Here is a 24,640-nt window from a genome sequence, read left to right as displayed (position 1 = left end):
TAAGTGATGGAATCTAGAGGTATAGATATTGTGACATACCAAAGCAATCCTCGAACGAGATCAATCCTCCATAGCCCTGCGCAGTATTCAATGTGGAGGAGCTGCTCGGTATACTTGGCAACCCCGGATAGGACAATCAACTTGTCGCTCAGGAATGTCAAGTCGTAATCACTATAGTCCCACGCGATCTCTCTCCACAGTTCCCTGAACTCCTTCGTGTTGAGTTTCTTGTTCTCATCCGTAGAGATTCGCAAAGCCGCAATGTCATTGGTCTACTTGAAGCCAAAGATTTCAATGGCAGCGTGCCCCGGTATTGAATTCGCCAACGATCTGAACATGTTTGGTGGTAGGCTGGTAGGCCAAGTCTCACTCGCCTTCAAGCCATAACATTCCCAAAACATCTGACTGCCACAGAGATGAAGCACCCTGGGAGCCAACTTGAGTTCCTGTTGGAACCATGCGCGATTGTTCAGGCATATGCTCAAAGTCATCGTACCAGTAGAACTTCCCGTAAAGGTAGTAAGTCCCGTTCGGATGATCGGTCCATTCAGTCTGTACGAGGTAGGGCATAACAGTCGAAGCTTTTTGACAAAAACAACCGGCATCGCTATCAATCACAATACTGGCTCCGATGTTGAAGAAGCTATTGCAGTACGCTTGGCTCATGGGTGCTGATTTCTCCTGCCAATCATCTTTGGAGTCCTGGAAGATACAAAAGGAGTCTACCTAAACCAACTTGATCCCGAGAGTCTATGCGGTGAATACAGCGTCCCGGAATGTCTTCACCAGCTCAGAGACTACCGCACCATTCCTTAAGCGTTGGAACGAATCTAAGGTCAAGCTGAGAGTTTTAAAAGTTCCCCAACAGTGGCTGCGTGTTGCATATTGTAGAGAACTGCTGTCTAGCTCAGAGCGCAGCCCTAAGCACACTCTATCAACTTCTGGTTCGCCAATTTAGATGAGACGTATAGGGCAGTATGCTATAAACTTGGAACGAGATGGTTGACAGTTGGTGTGACTACCCATGCATTCGACTAACTATATTCTCGCACACGCTATCCTAGCAGCCCAGTCTAAATAGTCGTATGGCTTATGCGCATCAGAGTCTTTGGAGTCCTCTGCCCCATATGTCAGCGTATAATACTCTTTGATGACGGGATGAGCATACCAACCACAGGCTCGCAGATCAAGCTACTCAAAATGTCACTAGCGAGTGAATTGGCTTTGATTTTCAATTTCAGGGCGCTATTGTCGTCCTAAGGTTTCAGTCTGGTCTCTTTTGATCTTTGAACATGCTCTGAGCCAGGTCACAACTGATAAGAGGTATGTTTCCATAGAAGGCAGCAGATTTCGCAGTCCTCGAGAGCGGATCGTTGCAAATTTTGGAGAGAGTCATGGTGCTCAATGTAGTCCGTAGGAAAAGGTCCTCGGAAGAATTTCAAGCAGATTTCACACGACGTATTGAAGGCCTGCCAGAAGTAACAGAAGCAGCTCATCTTGGAGGTAGCTGAGAGCACGGTATATCCCTGTACAGGGTCTGAAAGGCGTGTGTTGTCATGGAAGGTGAAGGAGCTTCAAGCAGGGACGCTAAAGCGGGATCATAGTGAGGCTGCATCGCTATGTGTTCAGTCTGTCCTATTAGCATCAACATACTGTTATGAACGTGCTAATGCTTGATACTAGACAGAACGCCATTCAGTAACTCGGTATGGCAACCGCAACGCAGCTGTTTCCCCCAAATCCTTGTTTTTACTGTAAGCAGCTAAATTTTTACCCTTTCGATCTAACGGCTGGAGGCATTGACATCAAGGAATAGTAATCATCCACTCCGCAGCCTCTCATGTTGATACGCCTCACCAGGCCTGAGCGGCATAATACAACCCGTTTACGTTAGCGGCCCAATTTCTGTGCCCGATCTGTCACTAATATTTTAAACTTTACAAGTAGCGTCTCATTCCCGTGCCTCAGACTGAAGCGGTGGATTCAGCTTGGCACAAAGCCGCACATCTCCATTATCGTACGATGCAACTATGCAAGGTCTCAATCAATGCAAGATCATACATTTGTAATTTTGCTCCAAATGTCGATACTGGTATACATGCTGGTATTCGTGGGGGTATATTCTACGCTACGCTACTACACTACAAGAAATCTGTAGGGATATATGTTACAAAAAAATGGGGGTTGCTTGCTTGCTAGGTGGATGTTCAAGGTGGGGAAAAAAAGAGACGATGGAACCCGCGGAATACTTCCTGCCATCGAGAGAAAAGATCATAGGACATCGTCCATGTTTTGTTCATTAAGTCTTCTCGCGTCCTGTGCGCTCTATGGCGGCAACTAGCGTGATGAAGTTCTTTGTTGCGACGTTGAGTGTCATTATCGTCACCGCCTACCGCTCGGTCCCCATGGTGGCTGTTTTGTACTGTCTCTCGGGAACAAACCATAGTTATTGACGTCTGGTGCTGCGTTGCCCCAGTTGCCGACGCTGCTTGTTCGTTTACTTCGCGTGGGTTGCCGAGTAATATTTCCGTTCACGTCTTTTCGGTTGAATATACTTCCAAACCCGAGAACTTCTGGTCGGTCGAGGTCGAAAGGGTCCGATTGTCGAACTGTTCGACTAGTTGGCGCTGGAGTGAAGAAGTTGGTAGCAGGTCTGCTCGGTCCTGGCTCTCCAAAGAAAATATCAGAGTCACGCGAGGCGAAGGTTGAGGTTGCATCCACCGTAGACAGTGCATTAAAGCCTGGTAACGCCATCGACGAACGTCGGGTATGGCTCGGTAAGACAGCTTGGGTCGGAACAGGCGGTGCATAAGGTGGGTCTCGGAACGGATTGTCTGCCGTGTAGAACGATGAGGGGGGATGTGAGTTCAGTGCAGATATTGAACTCATAGTACGTTGATGATGGTGAGCCGGTGCTTGAGCCCATGCTGGTGCAGCTCCAGGCGGATCTAGGATAGATGCGAATGGATCCCTTGGTGCCGCGTCAGCAGTCGCTGCAGGGACTTGTGGTGTGACAGGCGCGCTCCGTGGATCAGGATTGAGTACCAACAGCGTGCTTTGCTGACCCCGGTCCGCGAATGGATTTGGTGAGCCTGTGTCTTCGATGATTCCTGGGAATCGGTAGTTTGACGATATGCTGCTTGGCTTCTTGCGAAGCAGGTTCCTTTCGCTCTTCTTGCTCGATCTGCTGCTGTTGGAGCCCGCACGCTTGACTCCGAAGAAACTTTGCGGCTCGCTGGACGATCGGCCCCTACCATTGGAGTCTCTCGAGTACACCGAACCAACGCTAGCTTGCGCAACATGGCGTTGGTAGGGATTGCTCACCGAACCAGCCTCGCTTCCTTTCATCCTCGCAACGAACTCTCCCACCCCGCTAGGTATTGTCTTCAACCTAGCCAGGAAGCTTGGGCCTGCCTCCTTCTTCTCGTTCCATCGTACCGGTCGCGACTTCCGTTTCCGCAGACAGAAGAAGAGTAGTACGCTGATGATAACCAATGCAGCGACACCACCAAAGACTCCTCCAATTATGCCACCGATATTTCCACTGTTCGCAAAAGTCAGAGGACCGTCGTCGCCAGTGGAACCCTCCGGTGCAATGATACCAGCCGACCCTCCAGTTGGTGTAGAGTCAAGCAATGAAGTAGTCGGTTGTGGCCGTGCTTGGGCAGGCGAGTCTGTCACGATGGATGGTTGTGCCCTCGTATCGGTTTCGATAGGCAGCTGGGGGCTCGTGTCCTGGGTAGGACCGTTGGATACAGCCGGAGCTGTGAAGCGGGCCGGTGTGCGTGAAGATACAATGAGTGACGTTGGAACAGCTAGTTGTTCAGTGTCAGAGTTTGTTGGTACGGAGTTCAGAGGCAGAGCTGAAGACACTGCAGCAACTTGCGAGGGCAGAGACAGAGTAACCACAGCGACCGGAGAAGATACTTCTAACGGCGCTTGAGTCTCTGGTGGCTGCTGCGCAGCTGCCGTTGCACGTTCTGAAGACGACAGAGCCAGTGGTGTTACCCGCTCAGAAGATGTAGGAACCGTGCTAATCGTACCTGTCGCGGACGTTGCTGCTACTTCTGTTGTAGATGTTGTGGGCACTGTGGCCGGCTGCTGTGCTGGCTGGTCGGCTGGCGTAGTTGTTGAGGCCGGTGCCGTCGAAGAGGGAGGTGGCGGCGGCGGAGGAGGTGCTTGGGCGGTGCTGGTCTGTATTTGCGATGTCTCCTCAGTGGTTGTGGACGTTGTAACTTCGGGAGGGGTGGCCGATGATGTTTCTGTAGTTTGAGAGGTTGTAAGGGCTGTTCGGGCTCGAGAACGAGTACATCGTCTCCCGTTTACGGTCGTAATTGACTCTTGAGGGGTGGCCATACGAGCAATAGCTCATGGAAACAAAGGCTGTCGAGGGCTCAGAAAGAGAGACGAGGAGAAAGTATACAAAGCGCCGCAGACGCTTTGTGCATATTAACTGGAAATTGGGGTTTGCCGCTACGTGATGCTGAAGGAATGATTAACGAAGAGAGATGTTAGTAGGCGTTCGAAGAACGGCCGGGTGATAGTCAACCGTTGGCACAGTATGTTGCGCTTGTATCCGTCTGAAACGCGGGCGGCTTCACATCGCGCTTCGAACAATGCACATGAAGCGCGCTGAGCCTCGCAGAGTTGAGCGGCAGCGGCATGACCGTCTCAGCCGACTGCCGTGTCGCCCGACAAAGCACTCTGGTAGCCATTCTTGCGGACGCGATGACATATGTGACGATGCGCGATGGGCTTGAAAAGGAGCGTGATGTTGGAGGCTTCTGGTGTTGTGACAACTGGCGAACGGGACGTCTTCGAGCACGTGATTGAACACCAAAAGCAACTCGAAGATGCAAAATACTTCTATTCGACCTCTCGCACCTTGGGGGTTTCTTGGAATCATCTCCCCAGTTATTCTACGATTCATTCAGTCAAAGTGACAACACTTGACAGTTGTCTGTACGATAACGCATCAACAAGCTCTTGGGTTCTCGGCAGCTACGCTAGACGTAACTGGTGGGGAAGAACTATCACAATCTTCACTTCTGGCTTGTCTAGAGTTGAATATCATGCATCAGCATCGTGTGCTTGCGGAATGCTTGTAGGTAGAGCTGCTGATGGGTGTGGAGACGTTGTTGCGCCGGGTGCGCACGTCCAGTTTGAGAAGATCCGCTGGCCTCGCTCGACCTCGACGTCCCATCGCCGATTCCAACACGTCCCTAAAAATCACGGTCCTCGTACCACGATCCTGTGACCATGTTCAGTTTCAGTGGTAAGTACCTTGCTCGTTGATTCTCACTTGGTTCATTGTGGCCATGTTGCTTTCCTATACAGGGGTCGCATCTGCCCGCTCTAAGTGGAGCCCACGTCAGCAACAGCATTACCAGGCGCCGTTTACCATCGCATTTGAGGCGGGTTTTCACTTTCGCATATTTGTTTACTTTATTCTGGTCTTGAGCTGCTTGTTGTGGAAGCTACTGGGGATGCTTCTGTCTGTCAAGTGGATGTATATTCCACACATGTTTCGTCTGAGACGTGCGCCGCACGTGCAATATTGTTGCTGATATAGGACATTTTGTTCATAGGTAACCTACTTGCGGGGCAACATGATACACAGAAACAGAGGTCGCCACCTTCGAAACCATCACCCGTCAAGTTTCCCTCCCTTGAGCCGCCCGAGCCATCAACAAACACGCTGCCAGCTTCCTGGACCGAGCCAGGAGCCAGGATCTCAGGGCACTTCTTACGACTGAAGAAGCCGTCCGACGTCAGTGAAGACACCTTGGCTTTGCTCAATGTCACGTTTCAGCCCCAGTGTGACCTAGAAACATTATTGTCATCCTTGTCAAACCACGCAGAATCGTTCTTACCCCCAAATTCCTGGGTAGATTCGCCTGGAGAGCAAGAGGCAGTACAAACAGGATCTGCAGCCACACTTCTGAGCAATGGCAGAAGGTTACCAGATCAGAGGGAGTTCTACGTCCGGGCAAGAGAACTTTTGTTCAAGAATGCCGATGCTTACTCGACACTCACGCGTAAAAGTAATGGAAGTCAACCACCGGTTCGACTGGCTCATTTTCGAAAGTTTTGGGAAGGTCTTGATAACTTGGCTTATTACTGGGATACGTCTCTAGACGAGTATCTTCCACCGGTCCAAGAAGCTGGTGGTAGTAGTAGAGAAACCGCAGTCTCAGACTCCCTGCAAGAGCCCACAAATGTCGAGAGTCGGGAAACCAAACGTGAAACGGACTCGGACCGGGTGTCGATAGTGAGGCAAGGGTCTCGTACGTCTGAAGAAGAGGAGCCTCGCAAGAAGGCCAAGGTAGAAGACACTGAAAGTGAAAAACGATCAGCCGAGACCCATAGCGCCAATGGCACCAGCAACGCGCCCGTGAGTGCACAGGTGCCATCAACTTCTCCAAATCGTGTACTCCCAGCTCGGGCTGCACCGCCAAAGACCCCGTGGGCTGCGAACATGGAGTCTCAGAGCAAGGCGGTTGATCTCTCGAATGGGTCATACCGAGGGTATCGTATTGGGAATGGTGCCGAGATGCCTGACCAGTATCGCATTGACTGCGTGCGTAGTTTCTTGGAGCCAATCGCATGGGCGTTTGGGGTGACACTCTTACCACACCGCCGTCCTCCTGTCCTCACAATCGAGCACATTCGGTTCCCTGTTCGTATGAGCTCAGTCGCTTGGCAAGCACCCCAGGACAGGGCCAAGGCTAGACATGGCTATTTGGAAGGTCCTGTATTGGGTGTACAATGCAGAGCAGACGTCGGCTTTGGTTTGACAGGCAACTTGGAAAAGCAGTCCACTCTTGATGCCGTGCGTGAGTTGGGAGGATTACTATTGTTGGCGCAGGAGAGAGCTAGAGAAGGAAAATCGGAGCGAAGAGGTGGCGAGAGTAAGTGGTGGACGACGAAAGAGCGCTGGGGTGGAGGGCCTGGCGGCGAGGTTGGCGAGACTATCGGGGCCACCGAGATACTCTCTAAAGAAGCAGCTGCTAAACCTGAAGGGAAACCCGCTGAAAGGAATCGTGACGGATCCAAGGCTCGTCGCAGGCCATCACCAGCAGAGGTCTGGAAAACGCTGCGACCCGGGAATCCACTATGGGATCCCAAAGTTACCTACAAAGCCATTGGTAAAGACAAAAGTGTTGAGTGGGACGATGTAGGGCTTTGTACAACAGCTCTGGGAAGCTCGATTTGCTGATTCGTTATTCTAGGTCTTCATGGTTTCGTCATTGAATCACCACATCAGCCTGTTAAAACTACGCATACATCCAGCTTATCTCGAATACATTACCGAAGGTAAACTCTCTAGCGAGGCGCCATCAGATCCCGACTGGTTTTCGCCAAAGCTGCAAAGAACGAGATGGTTTGACTTGTTCAACGTCGATGATCGCGCCGAAGCAATGAGAGGTATTTGGGGCATTATGTCCTATCTCATGCGTGCGGATACGAATGATCACGACGGCACTGCTACAAACTAGTGATAACTGGCTGACATCGGTGTGGCTCTTCTTGCGCGATATGGGATGGCCAATGAAGGACGATCTGGATTTGTAAACACGGAACGCAAAAGTAAATACTGAAGATTCATCACTTTGAGAGACCGGAGATGCTCGGGGTGTGAGAGATGGTGTTCAACCTCTCGACCTGTTCACGGTCTCGATCGTCTCTAAAAAGTACCCTGTTCCGGTTTCCGATTCTTCAAGTCATCTACTCGAGACACTGAACTAGATTTAAGAAGGCCAAGTTTTTCAGTGTCACGATCAATCCAGAGACGAATCTTTATTGCGCTTGCTCCACGATTGATATTAACCTGGAGAAAGCACCTCTGCAGCCGTGATACAGCAAAAACATCTCTCTTTAGGGTATATTTTTGCTCTGATGCACCCAAAGCTGCATAGCAAAATACACAAAGATACTGCGCGACGATGCGGGCATCTTTTCTCAAGCTTGCGTCTGGCCCACCAATCCTAGGACACCACCAAAGCACAGCCGCCCAAAACGGCAAAGCTAATGCAACAAGGCCACAATTGCATCCACACCTGTATCGCCGTTGGCCAACACTTCTTGTTTGAACAGCCAATGGCGCAGTCCTCTAATGCGACGGTGTCACTAAGAATATCGACATTCTTCCACCAACACGTTTGACTAAGCTCCGCCTCGTCCGGTAGAACTGTGGCGCTTTTAGCCAGTTTGTACTCAAGGGGCGCCTGACACAACGACGCAAGGCGCCTGTCAGATTATCGATGCAATTTTTCCGCTTGATGGTCGCTCGAACACTAGCCTGCAGCACAAGGTCTACGTCCATCAATCAATATGCAGTCCCTACCCTGGACCCACTCATTCCCAACAGCACCTCTACGGCCCCCAAGAAATGCTCACAGGCTTCATGTTGTTACACTAAATCGGCGTCTCTTTCCAAGTAGGGCCCGTATCAGCGAAGAGCAGGTGATGAAGCTTCCTCAATCACACGCCTACGACCACTTCTCGTTACAAGCAAGTTTGTACAAACACTGAAACTCGCCAGTGACAGCCAAAGAGTGCAGCATAGCAATCTATCACATCTACTTCTAGGCAAGCTACGTCACGCGCTATGTTGACCCCGGTTCCTGGTCCGATGCAGCCGCACACATGGTGTGAATCTCGAGCATCGATCCGTAAACCGGGTTTGCAGGCAAGTCAGAAGTACCTATGTATCTATGTACCTTACAGAAGCAGCGACTACACGGGGTCGGACCGCTTCTCACATCATCTTCAGGATGCATGTCATGCCTGAATCACCAGCTCAATCCTTTGGAGGCAACAGTGCAATCAGCAAATATTTTCTATTGAAGAGAATATTGAGACATATGGTCACGACACAAGCTGGGTGGGGACAGCGCTCCATAGTCAGAAACGCTCCAATGACCGATCAACCTTCCTAGCGACGCCTCCATCGGGCAAGAGTAACAGTGGCTTGAGAGCATACGACGATGAGCAAGACGGAGCGGTCAGCAGCCCATCTCTCTCGAACACGCCCTTGCCCTTCTTCCTCTCCACTGCATCGAGTCCCAGCCTTGTATGCGGCCCCAGATCTATATAAGTCTGCATGCATGACTTGGATACAGGGCATCGAAATCGATAAACTTCACTTGCTTACTACTATTTACCCCATTTCAACTCAGCCCCAAAGTCAGCACGCCTTATTCCATCTCTCTACCCTTGCAAATAGGATCAATTGCGATCTCGTCTATCTCGCCCCACTTGCCAACATCACATCCTGTTGTTCAATTGTTGGTATATAAGAGCATATACCCATCATCTCAACATCCCGACATCCCAACCATCTACCTCTTCAATACTCTAAACTTCCTACCTTTCCCCTCAAGTACACACATCCCCGCCGTCACCATGTTCACCACCTCCATCCTCCTCTTCTTCACCTCCCTCCTCCCCACCCTCATCACCGCAACCGACCTCCCCAAATCTCGTACCGTCAACCCCTCCCTAAATGCCGCCCTCCGCATGGCAGCCACAAACTTCGACCGACAAGCCCTCCTGCCCGCTGACACAGACTGGTACTACGACTTCGATTCAAACCCCAACTACGACTCACCCAACGGCGCCGTCATCAACGCCGACGCCGCCAGCTTCCCTGCTCTTACTGGCATGGGATCTAGCATCGCCTTACTCAAGCTTGCTCCCTGTGGAATGCTGCCACCACATCTGCACCCTAGGGCTACCAATTTGGTCACCGCAATCACCGGTAACACGACCAGCTATATGATTGGGGAGAATGGTGTCAAGACACGGAAGGTGGATTTGATTCCTATGCGTGTTACGATTTTCCCGCAGGGAAGTCTACATACGATGCAGAACAATGGTATGTTCCTCCCTCCTTTGTCTCTTTTTTCCTCATTATCTACTACCCGATCGGGGGCATGCGGCTCTCAGCGCCAAGATATACTCGTCTTTTACCCGGCCTTGATTACATGCATTCGTATATCGGGCACTTTACTAACCACACTCACAGATTGCGAACCCGCACTCCTCATCAGTGCACTCAACAGCGATGATAGCGGTACCCTCAATATCCTACCCAGCCTCTGGACTGTCCCGCAAGATGTCATCAGCGCTGGTTTCGGTGATGCGTCTCTCAACACTGAAAACCTGGGCCAGACGATTCCTGCCGTAGGTACCGGAGCTATTATTGGGAGTGCCGAGTGCAAGAAAAGGTGTGGTATTCAGACCTAAGGCAGTCAGTCAATTGAGTTGGTGGAATCCAGGGTTGGGTAGCTACTACTGCTACTGCTGCAGTAGCGTGTGTGGCGCAGACGTTTGTAACGGCTTTGTTTACTTTTCCCAAATGTCTTTTACTCATTCTGCTTCAGTTCTGATAATCTTTTCGCATTAGCTTTGTTTTGTGCTTGTATGCTGTGGTTTTGCAGAAACGGTATTTTAATGGTACTGCTTTCTTGATTTGAACATCAGGGTCGATGTTATGATGCATGCATGTATAAATACGACAGAAAAGAACGAGAATAAAAGCTGATTGTATTTGCATGCCAACGAACTTCATCTATCTTCCTTGTTCGATCTTGCATCGATCGTGCATTCGATGTGCGAACCAGGTTGCGGGCCGTCACCCCGCCTTGTATTGGGGTCCAAGATGCCTCGGCAACATAGCCAAGTTGGTATGCAATAGATCAAAGAGGGCTTGGATCAGGTGTGTTGGACTTTCTTGGTAGTAAGACATGAGTTCTACTGATGGAAGCTAGTAGATGGAGGGTTGTATAATAGCCGCCGTGGCTTGCCTGCACCGGTCTACCGGTACAGATGCGGAGCAAAGGGTCAGCATCTGGACCACACCGTTAGAGCCATGTGGTTTCTCGCCCCCACAGCAGGTACAGGGCTGATGACGGATCTTTGGTAGCCGCATGCAAGTAAGCCGCATGTAAGACATACTGCTGCTGTGTACCGAGGTGCCCGAATTTTGACCGGCTGCGGTCGTGCGCTGCGTCTTGATCTCTTCGGACCGCGCCTGAATCAACCGAAAGACATCGATCGCCTTGGCGTATGAGGGCTTGATCGGGATACCATTCATCGTGCATTTTCCGAGACTCTAACGGTCGAGAAAGCGACATCAGGTCCTTCTCCGGCAAGCTTAGAGGACATGCTGGTAATGACTTCGTCCGACCAACGAAACGCATCTACCCCATGGTAGTCCAGGAGAGAATTCAGCCCTCTGAGTATCCATGCTTGGACTTCCGGTATGCAATATTCGTATGCGACAACAAAGCTCAAGCCTGTATGAAATGCGCCGATTGGTCTACTGGCCCAGGCATCCTCCCATGTCTTGCAAATCTCAATCGCGACTGACCGACACTCAGCTTGCAAGTCATAGCGTGCTTGATCAAAGGGTGGTAGAAGTCGCATCAGGACTTTATTCGTCAGAATGACGACAGACCAGAAGCAGTTGTAGGCAGTCATATCGCGCCAGTTATTGAAGTGATAGGCTGTCTGCATGGGACTGTTCTTTTCTCTAGCTGGTGTTTCGTAGATGGCAATGCCGTTAGTGAGCTTCGCGTTCATATGCTCACCTAGGCTGCGAACAGCGTCTTTGAGGTTATATACCTTGTACAAGAGTGCCGTCCGTGTAGGTTCGTAAGGGTATGTGTATGGACGTGCGTTGTTCGGGTAAGAGGTTTTGATAGGCCGCAGATCTTCAAGGAAGTCCATGTCTTCGAAAGAGTCGGTAGAAAAGTCAAGTGACGGGGGCGTGTCAGAAAGTGATTGGCACATTTCGTCGTTGGTGCCGAATTCGAAGCTCGTAGCGTGTGCTGGTTGAGAAGCATAGCGCTCGCCTGCTTCCTTCAAAGCATGGAAGATACCCGGCAACTCGGCCATGTACTGCATTAGGTCGGTGTTCAGGCAGTCATCGAAACTAAGGCCGGTCTTGTCGAAAGCGATTTCTCGCCATCCAGGAGATGCGAGAAAGCATGGTTTGCGCTCATATATGCACGTAATGATCTGTCGACGTGTTAGTCTTGAGTTAAGATGCCCATATACATCCAAACCAAGAGACGCGACTACGTCACCGTAACTCTGTTGACTTACTATTCCACCTCTATTGAAGCGCAGTATCTCTTTTGTGAAAGTATCTTTATATCTAGAGGGCCCTTGTAATTCCATTAACCGCCCTGCACCGCCTACGTGCGTTAGGTATCGATTGCCTATTCTTGGACCTGCAAAGGCCTAGTCATGTAAGTACTGTCACAAGACATAGACTAGATAGCACTTACTTCAACTAAACCAAGAAGTACCGATGCGCAGAGTGTATTTGGAGACATGCCTAGCTGTGGGTCCTCGAGGCATGACTGCAGCGTTTTAATGGCCCGGATATATAATTCTGGGGAAACAATCTCGTCCGCAGTCTTCTTGAAAACTAACGAAGTATGGACATTTACAAGCACGGCTACTGCCGCATCAAGGGCAACGTTGTGCCCAATTCTAGCCGGCACTTCTTGGATGAACGGACCAAATACAGACATCCGATGCCCAGTACTGCCTATTGTGATAGCTGCAATCAGGACGCGTGCGAGTTGCTGATGCTGCGATGACGACGGTTGTCTCAGGAAGGGCGATTTGGGTGGGCTCAAACTGATTGAACTCGATCGTGAAGCCGTTTTCCGAGGCGTAGAGCTCTTGTTCGAGATCCTGAATTTGTGTGTGACCGAGCCATTTTCGGCAAACTTCTCATTCAATTGTGTCAAATGTCTATCTCGTTGATCTGTGACTGGATCAGTATCATACTCGTTTTCATTTCAGCCGAACTTACCTGACGGTGCGGTTGTCTCTTCCACAGCGGAGTTCGTGGCACCGCCATTCAGCCTAGGACCGAGGTCTCTGAATGTGTGTCGCGCGGGCGGTCCTGGACATGATTTTCCATTTTTCTGGCAATTCAAGCAAGCTGGCCATGTCTCGTCTTAATCGTCGCTAGTCAGAACGTTTGAGTCGCGCTGGTCTTGCGGGACTAGCCTTACCGCACTCTGTCCTTAGTCAGGCGATATTCGCAAGGAAGAGGGGCGTGGTTCACTTACTAATCTTCCTCTTACGGCAGATGAGGCACCCAGTACTTTTCGGAACTCCAACCATGCTTCCACGATATGCAATTGTTGGGGATTGTTGGCAAGCGAAGTGAATGACGTGAAATTTCAGACACAGAAATTAATAAGACTAGGAAGAGCTGAAGCTGGAGCGTTCGCTGTCAACACACATCGGTGGCCATATGGCTGTTGAACGATGCTGTGTATGATGTATGCAGACTGCTTGCCCTCATTAGGCTTCTCGGAGAAGTTCCATACCGTGGCTGCAGGCAAGGCTTGGGCCCACAGGGCTGGCGTCTACACCCTGGACTGGCGGTGGAGGTTTGGCTGGACAAGAAGCTCGTCAACCCACGTGTTCGCGGCATAGAGCCTGATCAGGCTAGATTGGACGCGGGGTATAGATGATTGGCCAAGCTGTATATGAGCGCAAGACATAGAGATAGGAATCGGGTGGTGAGTTCCTCCTAAGTGGTCACATTACTGCTCGTCGAGTAAGTTGCACCTGTCGTCAGACCGCGTATGCAGCGTATGTAGAGAAGAGTGCGATAGGCAGACCGCAGGAGCGACAGGGGCCGCCAAGGCACTAGAACACAAATACATCATTCTACACGAGGAGCGTGGAAGCATGCGAGAAGCATCAGTATCTCCTCCTATCTGATGAGTGAGCGGATGCTGTGGCTTCGCGTCTGCTTACCGTTCCTACTTCACGTCACTCGTCACTTTATCCACCCAACATAACGTGTTTACTCTGCAATGAACCAGACGAGTCTCTCAGAGATGTTCAAGATAGTAATTGTTTATTTCATTAGATGGGCACTGCTTCATGTGCCGCAGCCTAAACAACGTGAGGCTTGTAGCTTTCATAGGACTGATCGGATGTGAACAACCCATCACTAGGGACGGTGAAGAATGTGACTTGAATAGTGTGACAGGCTTCAGCTGGATAGGATCAGTCGTCCGTAAGACAGAAACGCTCCTTCATGCACACCACAGACAACACACCGGCTGCAGCTACCCAACATCAATCTCACCCCTGGCCGAGCCGGGGCGTAGAGGTTGCTCAGACACCCGCAGTTGCTGCGGACGAATATATGCTTACTGATCCTGCTATGAGTATCTGACCAGTAATCACATAGCAGCAGACGCAAGGTAAGCCTTCCTATGTCCAATACGATTCACATAGCGGATCGGCACACATATTCGGCATAGACCGTCGGCATGTCCGCGACTCCATGAGACTTGACTGTAAAGTCATGCCTGGCAGTGTACTATCCTCAAGGCCAAGTGACGCTTAAGCAGTAGTACGCGCATGATGATAACCTATAGATTTGCACGGCACATACTCAAAGCATGTGCCTAAGAAGATACCCTTGATAAAATAAAACGGGGTATCGCATAAAAAGGCTGAGACCAGGATCCGTACATTTAGCGCATATTCAACCCGCTTTTCTTGCTCTCATTCCACCACTTCCAACTTGCAACTTCCATCAGATAGTCAATGGAATACACTTGAGCCGGAAGCGTTGCCAGAGGGCAAAGTAGTTTCGTATACGCCATCCATCCCATCGATGGCGCCGGTTGATATGCTCAAGCGACAGTTTCTTATTCCTCCATATCCTCATCATCCTCACTCTCATCCTTCTTCTTGGTCGCGCGCTTCTTCTTCGGCTTCGCATCCTTGATGGTTTTCCTCTGTACCTGATCGCCAACGCGCACACGCTCGGCTGCACCCTCGTCTTGGAGACGCGTACTGAGCGCCTTGAACTCGTCTGAGCTATTGTCCATGCCGACTAGGCTCTCAAGCAACTTGATCTCACGAGCATCGATACCCTTATCCTCTATCTTCTTGCCGTTCTCGTCGATGGTGTCGACAGGTGTTTCGAGAACCATGGGAAGGCCATAGAATCGCTCGTCGTTCATAAGGTTGTGAAATGCTTGAAGACCTAGGTATCCGGTTCCGATACGGGCGTGCATATCACGGTAACTTGCCAATGGGGCCTTGCTATCGTTAACGTGGAAGGCTTTGAGGTACTCTAGTCCAATCTCCTTGTCGAACTTTTGCATGGTCTCAGCGTAGGCTTCAGGTGAGCGCAAATCATAGCCAGCGGCGAAAACATGACAGGTGTCTAGACAAACACCTACACGGCTCTTGTCCTTGACAAGGTTGATGATAGCGGCGAGGTCGGAAAATGTGCCACCGATGGTATTACCGAGAGATGCCATCGTTTCAAGCACGGTAACGACTTTACCAGTCGCTGGATCCGCATGCGCTCGGTTGAGGTTCTCGGCAATGATCCGAATGCCCTCCTCGCGGGTAGTCGCATTTGCATTGCCAGGATGGAAGTTGTAGAGCCTGATGCCAAGCGCATGACAACGTGTCAGATCATCGAAGAACGAGTCGTAGGCCTGCTTCATGCGAACAGGATCGGGATGAGCAAGGTTGACCAGGTAAGAGCCATGGGGCAGACAGCACTCTGCAGCGTTGATGCTGTGGTCTTTACACCCTTGAATAAACAACTCTGCATGTTCGGGATCCATGGCAGAAGACTCCCATTTACGCTGGTTCTTCATGAACAGAGCGAAGGCGTTAGCCCTGTGAATGTTAGCGACAACTCGACACTGTAATAAAGTGAAGATCCAAGACATACCCGATGTATACCATGTTGACAATAGAATTGTGCACACCTAAACGACGATTGTCCGGTCCATGTTAGCCAATGATCTTTACCAACAGCAGATCATGGGTGGAATCATGACTAACCTCCGGCGATGCTGACGTGTGCACCGATCCGATGCTTGATGTCTTTGGTGCGCTCTGCACGGGGTGGTTGGATCTTTGCAGTCTTGGCTTTGGTCTTAGCCTTAGCCTTGGGCTTCGGCTTGTCTTCACGATCGCTATGTTCGTCCTTGGCCTTCGTCTTCTTGCCTCTGATGGTCTTCTTGACGGAGGTCTTGGTTGTGATCTTGCCATCTTGACCTGCATCAATTGCAATCTCGGCATCGACTTCGTCCTCCACCATATCGCCTTCCGTCATGGTCTTCTTCGTAGCGGCGCCCTTCTTGTTGAGTCTCACAACGACTTTTTTCGATTTTCCCTCGCCGTCACCACTCTCTTGAGCCACGACCTCGTCTTCAACATCTTCTGTAACCTTCACCTTCTTGATCGCGCGCCGCTTGGGTCGAGACGACAAACCAGCACCCTCAGCAGCATCCTCGGCGTTGACTTGCTGTGCTTCAGTCCTCCTTGTGCGCGGGGTCGTCTCAGCCTTTCTCTTCTTGCCGTTCGCTGCTGGCTGAGCTACAGTAGCGGTCTCGGTGGCTGACGCGATGTTGTCAGGAGGGGGTGAGAGCGACGATTCCGAGGACACAGTAGAGAATTCCTTTGCCATGATTTGCGTTGGCAGATGCTTGTTGGTGGTCCTGATGGAGGTAGCTGAGATAATTAAGGCGGCAGAAATAGTAAGAAGTGGAGTGAAGGAGGGACAGAGGTTATAGGACGAAAACCTTCTTGTATAGAGGGCAGGAGCACTAGGATATGCGTAACGGCGGTGAGGGTGAGAGGAGCGGGCTGATAGTAGGTGAGAGAAGACGTTTAAGGTGGCAGTCCTGATATCATTTCTTGACGATGGTGGGTCAGGTGAAGGTCGAAACAGAGAGCTTGGTTGTAGATTTAGGTATTCAGAGACACGTGTTGCGGTGCGGGAGTGAATGCGTTGCTGGTAAGGACTGCGAAGGTTGGAGGAGCTGGAAAAGGAGCGTGTCAGCAGTGGTGGGTATTTCAGGAGGGAGTGACTGTTTGCAATGGTTCCAAAAGAGCGGAAATGCGATGAACGAAAACAACCAGGGAGTGGATTCACGAAGTGTATTCTCATACAGAGATAGTAGAAAATGCGAAATGGTTGTGAAGATGCAATGAAGGTCGCCTCAACGTCATGAGAAGCAGACGCGCCACGCTAAGTCGCGCGCTCACATGTCTTAATCCCGCGATAAGTCCGCAACACCAAAAAATATCGTCCCCAGATCCAACAGCCCACGCCGACCCATCGCAAGCTCGCCCAATACTCGCAGCCACCAAAACTGCACCCCCAAATCCGTCGCAACGTCTCCAAGATCTCGCACGATCTTCCAGAACACACCAAATCCATAATCGACTACACCTAAGCCTCGACTACCTATACCACCCAAGATGCCCAAAGCAAAGCAAAAGCGCACAAAAGCCGTTGACAACAATGCCTCTCCCTACGCCCGTCCAACCTCAGCAAAAGCCTCTGCTGCGCACTCAATCTTCAAGATGGACAAAGACCTCGGCCAGCATATCCTCAAAAACCCTGGTGTCGCAACGGCCATTGTACAAAAAGCACACCTAAAGCAAAGCGACCACGTCCTCGAAGTCGGTCCCGGAACCGGCAACCTGACAGTTCTGATCCTCAAGGCCGCTAAACAAGTAACAGCCGTAGAAATGGATCCCCGTATGGCCGCTGAACTCACAAAGCGAGTCCAAGGCAGCCCAGAAGAAAAGCGGCTCACAATCCGCTTGGGCGATGTCATAAAAGCCGAACTACCACGTTTCGATGTCTGTATAAGCAACACGCCCTACCAAATTTCCTCACCTCTGGTCTTTAAGCTACTAGCCCTCCAACACCCGCCCCGCTGCTGCATACTCATGTTTCAGCGTGAATTCGCCATGCGCCTCTTCGCTCGGCCAGGAGAAAAACTCTATTCCAGACTTTCCGTAAATGTACAGATGTGGAGTAAAGTCAGCCACGTAATGAAAGTCGGACGTAACAACTTCAACCCCCCGCCGCAGGTAGAGAGCAACGTCGTGCGCATCGAGCCCAAGAACCCGCGACCACAAATCGCATATGAAGAGTGGGACGGCTTGCTACGTATCTGCTTTGTACGCAAGAACAGGACGCTGAGGGCGAGTTTCCTGGGAACGGCTGCTGTGTTGGAGTTGCTGAGCAGTAACTACCGTCTTTGGTGCGCGCAGAACGACATCGAGATTGATGATTCACCTGTCGATCCTTCTGAAGCAACTGCTGACGACAATGGGGATGCGGAAATGGACGTTGATGACGAATTCAAAGGCTTCTCCGACCCTGATGACCCAGACGACGAACTTCCAGACTTCTTCAAGCAACTCCAGGCTGAGAGTAAGAAGAGACAGAATGGCGTGAACAGGAAGAGAAAGGGCAGGCTGAGCGAGTTGGTTAGGGAGAAGGTGAGGAAGGTGCTCGAGGATGAGACACAGTTGGCGGATAAGCGGGCGAGGTTGTGTGATGAGGGCGACTTTTTGAAGTTGTTGTATGCGTTTAATCAGGAGGGCATACATTTCAGTTAAGACTGAGACGTAGAGCAAATAGGAAGAGATGGTGGAAGGGTGGGTGGGTGGTGCATTTCATGGCGTTTAGTGAAGATTGGGGTTTGCTTGCTGCATGACGGGCGTTGGGGTATACCAAAAAGCGTAGCATGAGGGGACAAGGGCGTTTTGACATATGATGGTTCACACAATACAAGGTGAAGAGGGGTACGTACTGGCAATCAAACGCTAGTTACTCGGGGTATCTAAAAGTAAACCACCTATCCAACCTCAACTTGTTGTCTTCGCCTTTCGTCTCTTTCATCAATGACTTGCTCAGTCCTCGGCGAAGGGATTAGGCGGAAGAGAATCGGCCCTATCCGTTTCCTCTTTAACCCCATTAACAACAGGCTCATGCCCCGCGCCATTCACCTTGTCCTCCCCCTCATCCGTCTTCACTGCACTGATCTCTTTCCTCTCCGTCGGTCTCCACAACCTAATCGTGCGATCCAACCCCGCACTAACAATCAGCTTCTCGGTGGGATGCGTATGCACAGAAAGCACCGCATCGGTGTGTCCTTCTAACCTCTGCAGCACATTCTTACTACCAACATCCCACAGCACAACCTGCCCCTCTTCATCTCCAGACGCAATAAATGCATATTCCTGCCCAGTCTCCGTCTCGCCATACGTGCCAAAGGCTCCGGAAAGCGAATATTGCTTGTTGACATGACCTTGATACGTCTTGACACATTTCCCCTTTCCTTCAATGTAGTTCCAGAGGCGGATGCATGAGTCTAGGGTCCAGGCCAAGATGTATTTCCCGTTTGGAGAGAAGATGACGGAGGAGACGGAGGCATTGTCTTCGTGGACGAGGGTGCGTAGACATTGGCCTGTTGCTGTGTCCCAGACGCGGATCAGGCCATCGTGGGAACACGAGACGATGAGAGTGCCGTCACGGACAAAATCTACACCGCCGACGGGGTCGGAGTGAGCGGGGAGAGAGCGCATTACTCGGGCGGCGCGCACATCCCAGAGGTAGACTGCCTCATCGTAGGAGCCGGAGACGAGCATGTTGCCTTTGGGGCTGAAGGCTATGCTGTAGACGTAGTTGTGGTGACCAATGAAAGGGGTTGGATGTGCTAGTCCGGTTGTTGTATCCCATAGCCGTATGCTCTTGTCGTCTGAGCCACTGGCCAGGATCTTGGAATCCAGAGACCAGCATATTGTGCTGATACCGGCGAGGTGGCCTTCAAGCGTGTGTTCGAGTGCTCCTGTCCTGGCGTCCCAAATCTTGATTGTGCAGTCGGCGGACGCAGAGGCGATGTAGCGGCCATCTGGGGAGAATTTGACGCAGGATATGGCTTTCTTGTGGCCGCGCAGGATGAGCGTAGGCGCATAGTGCAGGGAGGTAGGTTTCGAGCGCGAGGAAGTGTGGCGCCGCCGCGAGGAGGATGAGGAGCTTGAACGTCGTGACCGTGATGGCGAGGGTGAGTATGAAGGCCGCCTGTCTCTGTACTCGCGTTGCTCCTCTTCGCTGTCACCTCTGCTATACCGGCGCGCGGGTCGTTCCGCTATCCTGTAGCTTGGTGAGGCATTGGGCGGCTCATGGGAAGCGGAGCGTTTGCGCGGTCGTTCGTCATCGGAGCCGTCTTCATCGTCGCGTCTTCTTTTGGGTGGGGTTGACCGCGTAGAGTCCATGTTCAGTACTGAGTTGGTGGTTGGATGTTGCGTAGTGAATGGGGAAAACGCGACTGATCGGCAATAGGAAAGTTAGCGTGCAGGCGGTAACTGGCATCCCTGCAGCGTCTCAGGTACATTTTCCCCAGTTGCATCATAGCTCGTCGGTGTAACTCACGTCAACTCTCACAATGGCTTCACAACCCGCCTCACCACCTTCCAACATACGCATCTTGTCGCTCAATTGCTGGGGACTCAAGTTCATCTCCAAACTTCGCAATGAGCGTCTTACGGAAATCGGTGTCCAGATCGCCGCAGCCAATCCGCAGCCAGACATTGTAGGCCTCCAGGAGTGCTGGACACAGCAAGACTACCATGCCATTCGGGAAAAGACACGACATATACTGCCGTATGGGAAGTTCTATCACAGCGGATGCTTCGGTGGTGGTTTGGTCATTCTGTCACGATGGCCCATTGTCGAGAGCAATATGGTGCGGTATCCATTGAATGGACGGCCTGCTGCATTCTACCGCGGAGATTGGTTCGTTGGCAAGGGCGTTGCATGTGCGAGGATACAGATGGGTCCTTCGAAGAGGGACATCGCAGAAGTGTTTTGTACACATGTATGCCACTCTCTCATATACAATGCACACGTACTGATATCGGAAGCTTCACGCCCCTTACGAACGCGAACCACACGACTCCTACATCTGTCACCGAACAAGCCAAGCATGGGAGATCACAAAACTCATGCGCGCCGCGGCCGAACGCGGACACCTCGTCATCGGCATGGGCGACTTCAACATGATTCCCCTATCCCTCGCACACCGTATCATAGAAACGCATTCGCCTGTCCAAGACGTGTGGCGTATACTCCATCCCGAATCCTCCATCGGCGCAGCCAAAGACAAAGTTGAGCAGTTACGCGGCGTGCCAATGCCATCGGCACAGTACAACATGACTGTCAATGGTGCAACATGCGATAGTGAGCTGAACTCTTGGAGGTGGAACAAAGGACAGCAGAGGCGTCTCACCAAAGGCGAGAATGTGCAGATAGACCCTGCCGTCCCAGATCCAAACGCGAAACGACTTGACTACGTCTTCTTCAGCAGCGGCCGATACCACAACCCGGAAACAAAAGAGGAGAAAGCTGAGTGGACGCTTAGAGAAGCAAACGTGGGTATGGCCATGCGTCATCCCACGCTACACTGTTCCCTGAGTGACCATTTCTCGGTCGAAGCGACATTGACAAGGACCACTACTGCGCCATCAGCCATACAACTATCCCCGTGGGCATTGCCTGAACGCTATCTGCCAATCGAGGTCTACGACGAGATCATGGCAATGATACTCAAGTATCAAGTCCGAGAAAGGATACAGCGCAAGCTGCGCATAGGCCACTTCTTCTACCAGCTCTCCTTCTCGGTTGGCTGTCTAATAGGTGTCTGGTGGTCGCCGAAAAACTACGTTTCCTTCATACTGATGTTGCTGAGCACACTGGGATTCAGTGTGGGTGTAATCGATGGACTAATGGGGTTGTTGTTTGTTGGTAGCGAGATGAGGGCACTGAAGGAATTCGAGTGGGAGGTCCGAAATACCAGAGAGCAGGCGCTCGCAAAGGCCGAGGCTGCGAAAACGGGTTCTGAGAGTAGTCAGATACCTTTTGCATCGGAAGAATAGGTCTAGTTAGACATTGAACGTAATTGGGACATGTTACAATTATCCTTTGTGGGCTCTACAGTTGTGTTGTGAGGCAGGACGCGTGCACGTGCGGTACAAACGCGCGACCTGGTAGTGGTCGAGTGCTTGGCCTTCCATTGACCATTACTCCAAACCTCATCACTCCCCAACATCTCACATCACACACCAAATCTCCATCTCCGCCCACACAATTTCTAATCGCAGCAACTACGCGACACAACCACTACGTCTTCCCATACCAAAGCTCGTATACGACTCAACCTCCCTCCAACGTGCGGCTCGGAAGTCCGCTGCCCTCGATATGAGCGATTCCCAGCCCCAGCAAGCCAGCGGCGGCCAGCAAGGTCAACAGCTGCTACGGCCCGATGATATACTTAAGCTGCAATGTCTCCCAGAAGACGAGAAGCAGAAGTATCGCTTAATCATGCAGAACTTCTGGACCATCTTCAATAACAACCCGCAAGGCAGTCAGGAAAATACCAACGCGCGTCAGAAGCTAACGGAATGGTCGCAAAAGTTCATCGGACGCGAACGCCAATACCGCGCCAAGATGAAGGCACAGCAGCAACAGGGAAATCAACCCCAAGGACAAGCTGGACAGTCTAGTGCAGCCGGCCAGCAGAACGCTAACGCTGTCAAGCAAGAAGGGGGTCAAGCTCAAGCCCAAGGCGTCAGCGCGCCAGCCAACCCGCAACCCCAAGGACAGCAGTCATCCAACCAAGCCCAGAACCCAGGGCGCGGCCAAGTTGATCCTGCTATCGTTAAGCATGTCCACGACTTCCCTATGCAGGGACCAACGAATGGACCTACGCCGGGCACACCCGAGTACGAGAATAAATTGAAGGAGTACCGGACTGGTTATCTGAACATGCTTGCCAAACAAGCTACCTTGACCGAGCAAAGACGGAGGATTATCCAAGAATTGACTGAACGGCAGAACAACGGGCAGGAACTACCTCAGGAGCGGCTCATGATGAAGAACAACATCGAGAAGGAAGCTGCCAAGATCAAGGCTCAGATTGATAAGTTCAGGGCCATGCAAAAGCAGTGGAAGGAGGAGCGCGAGCAAAACTCCCAAGGCCAGGCACAACCTCAAGGTCAGAACCCAGCGCAATCGCCCCCTCAGCAACAACAACAACAGCAGCAGCAGCAGCCACAACCGCTTCAGCGCCAGCCTTCACTGCCTAACATGCCTGCGCAACCTCAGGTGAAAGAGGAGCCGCAGATCAAGATTGAGGGCGGACAGGCACCACAACCACAACCACAAACTCAACCCCAACCTCAACCACAGTTCAATATGCAGACAGGCCAGGCAAATCACCAGCAGGGACCACCACAGCAGCACAATCAACAACACAATCAGCAGCTTCCGCCTTCACTTCCGCAACAGCAACAAATGCAACAACAGCAGCAAGCTCGACCTCCACCAGCGCCTCACTCGCAGACGATGCCACCAAACCAGATGCCGCAGTTTGCGCAACAAGGACAGCAGCAACAGAACTTCCACCAACAGCAGCAGCAACAACAGCAGCGACCTCAAATCAACCCCATGCAAGCGAATACGCACCAGCAGAGCAACTCACCACACCCACAATCAGCCGCATCGAACGCGCCTGGTCCGCCAGTCCCTCTCTCACACCAAGCCGCAGTCAGTGCCGCGAACCGATCCTACACTGATCCCCAACGCACAAATACCCCGATGCAGCAAGGCGGACAGGGCGGCAACTTTGGAAGCCGCGAGCGCGAGCAGCTGAACAACCCAAAGATGCCTATCCCACGCCATCTGAACGTGACTTCACCACAAGCCGTCCATATGGGACAAGCTCGACCTACCATGAGCGGTCCTACAAATGGCGCGCCCGGTCCAATGGGTCAGCCTGTCATCCCACGACCACCCCCATTCCAGCTCGAAGGTGAGGGCGACCGGGTACTCAGCAAGCGCAAATTGGACGAGCTCGTTCGGCAGGTAACAGGCGGATCAGAGGAGGCGTTGACACCAGAGGTTGAAGAGGTAAGATATTTCCAACTTCCTTTCTTGCACATAAACATCTCTAACCAGTCGATTTCATACAGGCTGTCCTTCAACTCGCCGATGACTTCGTCGACAACGTCATCAGCAACGCCTGCAAACTCTCCAAGCTCCGCGATTCACCCCAGCTCGACATCCGCGACATTCAAGTCATACTCGAGCGCAACTACAACATTCGCATTCCCGGCTACGCATCTGATGAAGTGCGGACAGTGCGCAAGATTGTTCCTGCACAGGGTTGGGCGAACAAAATGAGTGCTGTCAATGCTGCGAAGGTCATGGGCGGAAAAGCGGACTTTTAGTCTGGAGAAAGAACGTCATATCGTGGAAGACGAAGCCTTCGAGCTGAAACTCGGGACTTTACTGCTTCGAGAAATACAACCCAGTTCCACTAGTGCTACTCGCGCTTCTTCGTCTTCGGAACAATATCCTCGTCATGATCGTAATCATCCTCACACGACGAGAGGCTTTCGTCAACCCGGAAACCAATCCCGTCGCCGAAACCATCACTACATTACCGCCTATTCCAAAACTCTATTTGCATATTCCAAGACTACAGTCACCTGTTCAAAGAATTCCAGTCGCCCATTCCAAAAACCCAACCTAATTTCCCTAGTATGACTCGCACTTCCTCTTCTTCTTCGCCGTCATTAGTGAGGATGTGTGTACCTTGCACAGAGAGTGGCAACAGCAATTGTAATGACGGAACTGTCTGCACACCCTGTATTGCAATCAGAGACAAGACTGTATGTGTCTATGATACTACAAGCATGGGCCGCAGAAGAAATACAAGGTCTCTTCCCTGTATCCCCTGTCGGCGTCGACATA

At 51.5% G+C, this 24,640-nt stretch overlaps 9 protein-coding genes across 9 annotated transcripts; 5 read left to right on the top strand and 4 right to left on the bottom strand.

Annotated features, from left to right (window-relative positions):
• Positions 1-2,382: 2,382 nt before the first annotated feature.
• Positions 2,383-4,356, bottom strand: ALTATR162_LOCUS11266 (uncharacterized protein; the record flags this gene model as incomplete). The annotated part of the gene is made up of 1 exon (XM_043318908.1): positions 2,383-4,356. The coding sequence occupies one exon, from the start codon at positions 4,354-4,356 to the stop codon at positions 2,383-2,385; it is 1,974 nt and encodes a 657-aa protein (XP_043174843.1).
• Positions 4,357-5,259: 903 nt separating this feature from the next.
• On the top strand, positions 5,260-7,499 carry ALTATR162_LOCUS11265 (uncharacterized protein; the record flags this gene model as incomplete). The annotated part of the gene is made up of 3 exons (XM_043318907.1): positions 5,260-5,275; positions 5,589-7,177; positions 7,233-7,499. The coding sequence occupies 3 exons, from the start codon at positions 5,260-5,262 to the stop codon at positions 7,497-7,499; spliced, it is 1,872 nt and encodes a 623-aa protein (XP_043174842.1).
• A 1,909-nt stretch (positions 7,500-9,408) lies between these two features.
• Positions 9,409-10,251, top strand: ALTATR162_LOCUS11264 (uncharacterized protein; the record flags this gene model as incomplete). Its single annotated transcript, XM_043318906.1, has 2 exons — positions 9,409-9,880; positions 10,031-10,251. The coding sequence occupies 2 exons, from the start codon at positions 9,409-9,411 to the stop codon at positions 10,249-10,251; spliced, it is 693 nt and encodes a 230-aa protein (XP_043174841.1).
• An 846-nt stretch (positions 10,252-11,097) lies between these two features.
• Positions 11,098-13,152, bottom strand: ALTATR162_LOCUS11263 (uncharacterized protein; the record flags this gene model as incomplete). The annotated part of the gene is made up of 5 exons (XM_043318905.1): positions 11,098-12,027; positions 12,115-12,252; positions 12,300-12,787; positions 12,836-12,928; positions 13,098-13,152. The coding sequence occupies 5 exons, from the start codon at positions 13,150-13,152 to the stop codon at positions 11,098-11,100; spliced, it is 1,704 nt and encodes a 567-aa protein (XP_043174840.1).
• A 1,553-nt stretch (positions 13,153-14,705) lies between these two features.
• Positions 14,706-16,492, bottom strand: ALTATR162_LOCUS11262 (uncharacterized protein; the record flags this gene model as incomplete). The annotated part of the gene is made up of 3 exons (XM_043318904.1): positions 14,706-15,696; positions 15,752-15,788; positions 15,865-16,492. 3 exons carry the CDS (start codon positions 16,490-16,492, stop codon positions 14,706-14,708), a joined length of 1,656 nt encoding a protein of 551 aa, XP_043174839.1.
• Positions 16,493-17,289: 797 nt separating this feature from the next.
• ALTATR162_LOCUS11261 (uncharacterized protein) lies at positions 17,290-18,444 on the top strand (the record flags this gene model as incomplete). Its single annotated transcript, XM_043318903.1, has 1 exon — positions 17,290-18,444. One exon carries the CDS (start codon positions 17,290-17,292, stop codon positions 18,442-18,444), a length of 1,155 nt encoding a protein of 384 aa, XP_043174838.1.
• A 294-nt stretch (positions 18,445-18,738) lies between these two features.
• On the bottom strand, positions 18,739-20,103 carry ALTATR162_LOCUS11260 (uncharacterized protein; the record flags this gene model as incomplete). The annotated part of the gene is made up of 1 exon (XM_043318902.1): positions 18,739-20,103. One exon carries the CDS (start codon positions 20,101-20,103, stop codon positions 18,739-18,741), a length of 1,365 nt encoding a protein of 454 aa, XP_043174837.1.
• A 170-nt stretch (positions 20,104-20,273) lies between these two features.
• ALTATR162_LOCUS11259 (uncharacterized protein) lies at positions 20,274-21,762 on the top strand (the record flags this gene model as incomplete). Its single annotated transcript, XM_043318901.1, has 2 exons — positions 20,274-20,705; positions 20,752-21,762. 2 exons carry the CDS (start codon positions 20,274-20,276, stop codon positions 21,760-21,762), a joined length of 1,443 nt encoding a protein of 480 aa, XP_043174836.1.
• A 322-nt stretch (positions 21,763-22,084) lies between these two features.
• Positions 22,085-24,114, top strand: ALTATR162_LOCUS11258 (uncharacterized protein; the record flags this gene model as incomplete). Its single annotated transcript, XM_043318900.1, has 2 exons — positions 22,085-23,794; positions 23,857-24,114. 2 exons carry the CDS (start codon positions 22,085-22,087, stop codon positions 24,112-24,114), a joined length of 1,968 nt encoding a protein of 655 aa, XP_043174835.1.
• Between the last annotated feature and the right edge of the window lie 526 nt (positions 24,115-24,640).

The sequence above is a fragment of the Alternaria atra genome (assembly GCF_907166805.1).
Source record: "Alternaria atra isolate CS162 genome assembly, contig: 35, whole genome shotgun sequence".
Lineage (NCBI taxonomy): Eukaryota > Fungi > Ascomycota > Dothideomycetes > Pleosporales > Pleosporaceae > Alternaria > Alternaria atra.
The sequence above is the reverse complement of the archived record's forward strand: the minus strand, read 5'-3'. Positions and strand labels throughout refer to the sequence as shown.